Source organism: Myodes glareolus, chromosome 4, assembly GCF_982192425.1.
Source record: "Myodes glareolus chromosome 4, mMyoGla1.1, whole genome shotgun sequence".
NCBI classification, from domain to species: domain Eukaryota; kingdom Metazoa; phylum Chordata; class Mammalia; order Rodentia; family Cricetidae; genus Myodes; species Myodes glareolus.
The window spans coordinates 74,482,997-74,490,134 of NC_142029.1; the positions used below are offsets into that span (position 1 = coordinate 74,482,997).

Consider the following 7,138-nt stretch of genomic DNA (forward strand, 5'->3'; position numbering starts at 1 on the left):
CTTTGACAGATCATTTTTAGCTTCTTCTGTGCTCTGATACATTAGATAAACCCTTTGATTCCCCTCTCCTCCAGTATCATCACCTAAGAGTCCCAGTGAGATGCAAAGCCCCATTCTCTATGGAGAGATAACTTGTTCAGTCTAGGCATAGAAAGAGCTCTTATTAGATGGGGGGCTGGGGAGGATCTGGGGGGGGGCGACTAAAAAAAGGTAGCCAGACCTAAGCCAACACCAAACTGGGAACAGTGAAATCTTATCATTGCTGTCTTGTGGGTCTTTATCTTGCTCCTTCCACTCCGTAGACCATTGCCATTTTAGACACTGTCCCTACTTCATCACGTGGCTCTTTCTGTCCTGCTTGAACTCCATTCTCACCCAGCTACCTCTCTCTATTGTTTTGCAGATGCAAAGAGTTTGGCAGAAATGCTGATAAGGTCAGTGTCATTTAGCTGCTTTCTCTTTGCTCCCCTCCCCCTGATCCCCCCATCCTGATCCCTCAATTCCCTTATTATTGGAACCACCCAAAGAGGTCTCTAATGTCCCTTTGCTCTGAAAAGTTCCTTGCCCCAACCTTCTTTGACTCCCGAGCCACCCACTTCCTTTCCTTTCTCTGTAGCAAGAACAATCGAAGCTTTGACACCCCTGTGAAAGGGCCGCCCCAGGGTCCACGGCTCCACATTGACATCCCCAGAGTTCAGCTGCTCATTGAGGACAAGGAGGGCATCAAGCAGCTGGGTGAGTGACCTGTTCTAGGCGTGCTTCCCCAAAAGCCACAGCCCACAGAGGTCAATGCAAGCCCCATGGCCGTGCCAGGGATCTAGCTGCCGCCGGCCCACTCAGCAGCCCTGGAATTCACTGTAGCTCTTCCCAAGGGCCAACGGAGAGAGCTGCTGGCCTCTCTGGATCTGGTATTCAGCACCGATAAACACAAAGAAAACCTGGAGGACTACTTCAGGTGATTTCTTTCTCCCTTCAGGAGATGACAAGGCCACCATCCCCGTAACCGACGCTGAGTTCAGCCAAGCGGTCAACCCACAGAGCTTCTGCACTGGTGTCTCTCTGCACCACCCAGCCCTCATCCAGAGCACAGGACCCCTCATCGACATGTCAGACATCCGGCCAGGAACCAGTATGCATTAATCGCAAAGAGGCAGTCCTATGGGAGGTGGGGCAGGGGATGGGGGTCACTCAGCATGGGGTAGAGTTTTGATTTTTAAAACATGAATGAAAGGAAAAGAGGGCTAGGGAGCCGACTCAGTCAGTCAAGTGCCTCTGCAAAAGCCCGTTTCCGATATAAAAAGCCAAGGACAGAGATACACATCTGTAACGCCAGCTCTTAGGATGCAGAAGCAGGCATATCCATAGAACTCACTGCCCAGCCAGCCTAGCCAAATTTATAAGCTCCAGTTTCAGCAAGAGACCCTAGCTCAAAAGACCAGGCAGGTGGATAACAACAGACATCACTCTCTGACTTACACACACACACACACACACACACACACACACACACACACACATGAACACATACATACACATACATTTTTAGAGAGAGAAAGCAAACACATACAATGGAATGGGGTAGAAGAGCAGACAAGGCTCTGGAGTTAAGTCTGGAGGCCTCGACTGCAGACGTCCTAGCTATAAATGACCTTGGGCATTGCTAACCTTGTCTCTCTGGCTCTTAGTTTCCTTACCTAGAAATCTGAGGCAAAAGTTGGGTCTTGCTGCTGTCCCAGGACTTTCTGTCATAGTGACTCCAGACACAAGGAAGGGCTACATCAAGGAGCTAGGGGATGACAGCTAGCAGGCCACAGAACAGAGCATCCCATTCTTTCCCATGTGAAAGGAAATGCTGGGGAGGGGTGGGGAAAACACTGCCACCCACTACTCCTACACGTGTTCAGGAAAGCTGCATGGCCAGCACTCCCGGGTGAGCCTCTATGACTGCTTCTGCCACTACCTTTTCTTCCCACTGTTCTTTGTGCTAAGTGCCAGCTGCCTGTGCCTAAGTGCCCTCAGTTGGAGGTTGCTATTTCTTGCCTCCCTCTGTGTAGACCCAGTGTCCAGGAAGAACGTGAAATCAGCCCACAGCACCCGGAACCGGTACTCAAGCCAGTGGACCTTGACCAAGTGCCAGGCCTCCACCCCTGCCCGAACCCTCACCTCCGACTGGCGCACTGTGGGTTCTCAGCATGGCGTGACTGTCACTGAGAGCGACAGTTACAGTGCCAGTCTGTCCCAAGACACAGGTGTGTCTAGGGACCTGCCTGCATCCCATCCATCCCCCTCCAGGTCTCCTCAGTCATTACCCACTTTCCTTTTTCCCAATTCCTTTATTTAGCCTGTTGTCTAACATCCATACCACTTGCCTTCCTAGCTATTCACTGACTCCCTGTGTACTGAGGGCTGGGGAGGGGGGCCAGGGAGTACTTGACTGTGCTTGGTCAATGGTTTTATTTTCATCTCCCCGAAAACATATTAGGGAAAAACAATAGTGCACTGAACATTTGTTAAAGAAAGAGCTGGTATTACAGGGAGTGGTTGCCTTTTTTTTTTAAGACTGAGAAATATTCTGTTCTTCATTAGCCAATGATCTCACTTAGCACACCACCATCACCACTGCCACTCTCCCGCCTCCCCCCTCCCGTGCCCCCCTCCCCAGGGCGAACGGCGTCCTCATGGCCAGACTTTCAAATGGCTGCTGGAAACAGGGATGGTGCCATTCCAATACTCCTCTCCTCTCAACTCCACCCCTTCCGTGTCCCCAGACAAAGGACGGAACAGCATGGTGTCCACTGAGAGCGCTTCCTCCACCTACGAGGAGCTGGCCCGAGCCTACGAGCACGCCAAGCTGGAGGAACAACTGCAACACGCCAAGTTTGAAATCACGGAATGCTTCATCTCAGATAGCTCCTCTGACCAGATGACCACCGGCACCAACGAGAACGCCGACAGTATGACATCCATGAGCACACCCTCGGAGCCCGGCATCTGCCGCTTCACCGCCTCTCCACCCAAGCCCCAGGATGCTGACCGGGGCAAGAACGTGGCTGTGCCCATCCCTCACCGAGCCAACAAGAGTGAGTACCCAGCCCGCATCTGTTCTGGACCCTGCTCCCTAGCCACACAAGCCCTATCGAGATCTTATCCTGCCAGCCTACCCTGGTTCCCTGACAATAATGCAAGAGCAAAGGCTTGAGAACAGCTCGGAACCATGTTCAACTTCTTCATATTTGTCACTTAACCTCTCTGATCTTAACTTTCTATCTGGATATACTATCTCCTTTGCACTGAAAAAAAAAAAGTCACATACACATACAGGACTGACATATAGGAGGGGCTTGTTACAGAGTGGCAATCCTCTTAATCTGGTGAGGGTAGGCAGGGATCGAGTGTGTCCCCAGGCTTGTGACTCTCACATCCTCTGCCTCTGTGATTCCAGGCGACTACTGCAACCTGCCGCTGTACAACAAGTCGGAGGCCTTCTTCCGAAAGGCAGACGGGCGGGAGCCCTGCCCTGTGGTCCCACCCCGAGAGGCCTCCATGAGGAATCTGCCTCGAGCCTACCACACCCAAGCCCGGCACCTCACTCTGGACCCTGCTAGCAAGCCCTTGGGCCTCCCCCATCCAGGGGCCCCTGCTGCCACCTCTACGGCCACCTTACCTCAGAGGACTCTGGCTATGCCGGCACCCCCAGCTGGCACGGCACCCCCAGCACCTGGTCCAACCCCCAGTGAGCCTCCTCCTGCCCCTAGTGCTGCCCCACCAGCCCCCAGCACTGAACCTCCGAGGGCTGGAGGCCCACACACCAAAATGGGGGGTTCCAGGGACTCGCTACTTGAAATGAGCACCCCAGGGGTAGGGCGATCTCAGAAACAGGGGACTGGAGCCTACTCCAAATCCTACACCCTGGTGTAGGAGTGCTGGCCTCAGGAGAAGGGCTCCACACTGGGATCTCTGCACCTCCAGCCTCACACACCAACGTGGCTGTTTCCTGAATTATTTATATTAAACTCACAGACGGAAACCCCAAGTCATGAACACTTGTACATAGGACTCTTTTGTACAAATGAAACTATTTTCTTCTTCTCCATGAAGCCAGGGCACAAAACAAGTCAAATCCTCCACCCCATGAAATACGTGTGGAGAGATATATACATATATAGGCAGAATGGGACACTGCAACAATCTATATATCTATATATTTCTCTCACCTTCTTTTGAGTCAGAGGCACAAAGACAGCGATTTTTTTTTTTTTTGGCCCTCCTACTCACCCCCTCCCAACTAGGTGATTTTGACACGGACCGAAATCCCAGCTCAGAGACACTGCATGCGATTTTACTGTTCCGAGAAAACCAGGAGTTGCTTCAATTTGCAGATGCTTATGTGTTAATACCTTTTTCTATGAAAAAAGACCCAGCGCCGTGTGCAATAAAGGTTATGTTTCTACGTGGTGGCTTTTTTCCCATCTGGCAAAGGCCAGTGGGGCGGGCGGAGAGGCCTCTGTCCCAGGTCTGGGCTTTGACCCTGTGCTGGAAGCTTTTCTAAAGGTTCGCTGTTAGCAAGGGTGCATCCATGGAGCGTGCCTTTTGTTCTCAGATCCATGCTGGGTTCTAAGAGGCAACCAGCTTCGTGACTTTGAGCAAGTGCCTAAAGCCCTCTGAGCCAGTTTTCTTGTCTACAGACAGAATGGGCATGGAGCCCCTGCAATGAGGCAGTCAGGGAATGTTTCTGGGAAGCCTAGAGCAGGTGATGGGAGTCCCCTGGATTCTCTTCCAGAAGAGCCAGAGTAGCTAGGGAAGTGTAGCTGCGTGAACCACCAGTGCACAGTTACACACCATGTACAAGTGAATATATATACTACTTGGGGATCCAGGCAGAACTCAAAGCTCTGGGCTGATGTAGGGCAAGGTGTGGTCATAGCTGGAGGTCAGAGGGCAAAAAGGGGCTCAAAGACAGAGGAAACAGCATATCCGTAGGCTCAGAACAGAAGAGCAACAACACCAGGTTTGGAAGGAGTCAGCAACTCAGACACCAGAGAGAAAGACAACTGTCACATAGAGGATTTAGGTATACAGTAACAGCATTTCTGGTGACACGGTCCATCCTAGGCCCATGACCTCCCTCCATGGCCACAAAGGTTTGGAGCAGCAGAGGAAGGGAAGTGTCGCAGATGAGAGCACGGAGTGCTCCTGCACCGTGGCCAGCCCTGTGTGTGACCAGCCCCGGGGACACAGGGCTGCGGATATGGAAGGAGGGTGGGTCTGAGACCTGCTGTTTCTGAAGATAACAGGACTGATAAGGGACCAACAGGTGGCACAGAGAGAGGAGGATAGTGCAGCAAGCAGGCAGGTCACACCAAACAGCCTGGGCCCAGAGAAACCCTACCTAGTTTATGTGGCATGTCCAGGAATTAATATGAACAACCATATTAACAGGTAAGGGAAGGAGTATAGGCTAAGTTCATAGAGCAGTGCCCAGCTCAGCCCCTCCACCTAAACAGATCCCCGAGAACTGGCTAACAGTGGTGAAAACCAAGGCCCTGGTGCCAGCTCAGAACCTGACACCTCCCGTGACTATGTGCACCATCTGCAGGTCATGTCTGGAACTGCAGACACAATAATCAAACCTAGAAACTGCCGAGAATTGACTTAGTGAGCGTACACACGCACCTCTGCTTTCTGAACAGTGGGAAACAAATACAAATCAGACCTAGCTCCAGGCAGAACACACTCATGAAAAACTAACTCCTCAGAGTCCATAGTAGTCAGGAAACAGAGCCACCATCCGAGGAACTGCAAAGGGGACATTGTCCTGAGAATGCCCTGTGGTGTGGGGGACAGGAGCTAAGCAGAAGGCATTCATCACATTGTCTCCTAATCTCATTGCTGATTTAGGAGACATGTCAGTATTTCCATCTGACAGACAAGAAAGCTAGGCCCTCAGGGCTTAGGAAACTCTTTCAGGAAGTGACCACAATGAGGCTAAACAGACTCTTTAGTTCTGGCTCTTGGCCACTGAGTCACACTACCCAGTGTTCCACTGTTTATATTCCAAGTTCAGCTCTGCCGTGACGATGCTGCCATTAGAAGAATCCAGCCTGTGAGCAAACAGGCTGAAGCAGGTAAGCAGTGGATACTGAGCCGTCTGGTCAGATGAGCCTTGATGCAGGCTGGATAGGATGAGGAGCACAGCACGCTTCTCTGTGGAGAGACACAGTCAGTGGTAGAAGGGTACGGATCAGCCTGGGAGGCTGCTGGAGGAGGCTCAGGGCCCGAGGAGGACTCTGTAGGTTAAGAAAGGATGAGAGGGACAATGGGAAGAAAAACAGGAGCCAGTTAAAGCCTGTGCAACTGAGCTGGCCCCTTACTAAGACTCACAAGGTCTGGAAATTCAGACAGGCCAGGCCAGAGAATAAATCAGTCAGTAGCTGCATACCTAGCACATGTGGAGGCCCAGGTTCAGTCTGCAGCACCACATGAACCAGCTATGAAGGTGCATGCTCGTAATCCCAGTTCTCAGGAGGTGGAGTCAGAAGTTTAAGATTACCCGTGACTACACAGGGAGTTTGAGGCCAGCATGGGATATGTGAGGCCCTGTCACAAATGGGAAGGCAGAGGAAAAGGAAGATTAGAAGAGGAGGAGAAAGAAGCAGAGGAAGAAAAGAAATGGAGAGGAAGAGGAGGAGGAAGAGAAGGAGGCGGAGGAAGAGAAGGAAGAGAAAGAGAAGAGAAGGGAGAATCGGGTTTACTTGCTGATAATGCTGAACCACACCATGTGACTGGCTGATGCAAGGCTGCCTGTTAGAAACACACCCGGATCCCCCAAAGCCCTACCCCTTGTCATTTTTTCTTCAGCAAAATGAAGACCTGGATCAATGACCTTAAATGTCTATCCATCCTTTCTGGATATCTCCTTTGTACCCTGCAAGCAAAGCTACCTTGAGGGCCTTCATCTTCAAAATGTGGTTCAAAGACCAACAGCCTCACCAGTCCTAGAAGCAAGCAATGTGACTCCTCAGGCCCCACCCTGGAGTCACCGACTGTAACTCTGAGGCTGTGCACTCTTGGCAATGTGCCGAGAGTGCAGATACGCACAGAAGTTTGGGAAGTCCCCTCCAGAAGGCAGTCAGAGAGA

The 7,138-nt window shown here is 51.6% G+C and overlaps 1 protein-coding gene across 1 annotated transcript in view; it reads left to right on the top strand.

Annotated features, from left to right (window-relative positions):
* Dscaml1 (DS cell adhesion molecule like 1) overlaps positions 1–4,450 on the top strand; it is a 331,942-nt gene extending 327,492 nt beyond the window's left edge. Inside the window, exons 28-33 of the mRNA XM_048417297.3 lie at positions 404–434; positions 617–735; positions 977–1,129; positions 2,055–2,249; positions 2,769–3,080; positions 3,443–4,450. Of these exons, the coding sequence (XP_048273254.3) occupies positions 404–434; positions 617–735; positions 977–1,129; positions 2,055–2,249; positions 2,769–3,080; positions 3,443–3,918 (1,286 nt within the window). The 3' untranslated portion in view covers positions 3,919–4,450. The remainder of the gene's footprint in view (positions 1–403; positions 435–616; positions 736–976; positions 1,130–2,054; positions 2,250–2,768; positions 3,081–3,442) is intronic.
* Positions 4,451–7,138: the final 2,688 nt, after the last annotated feature.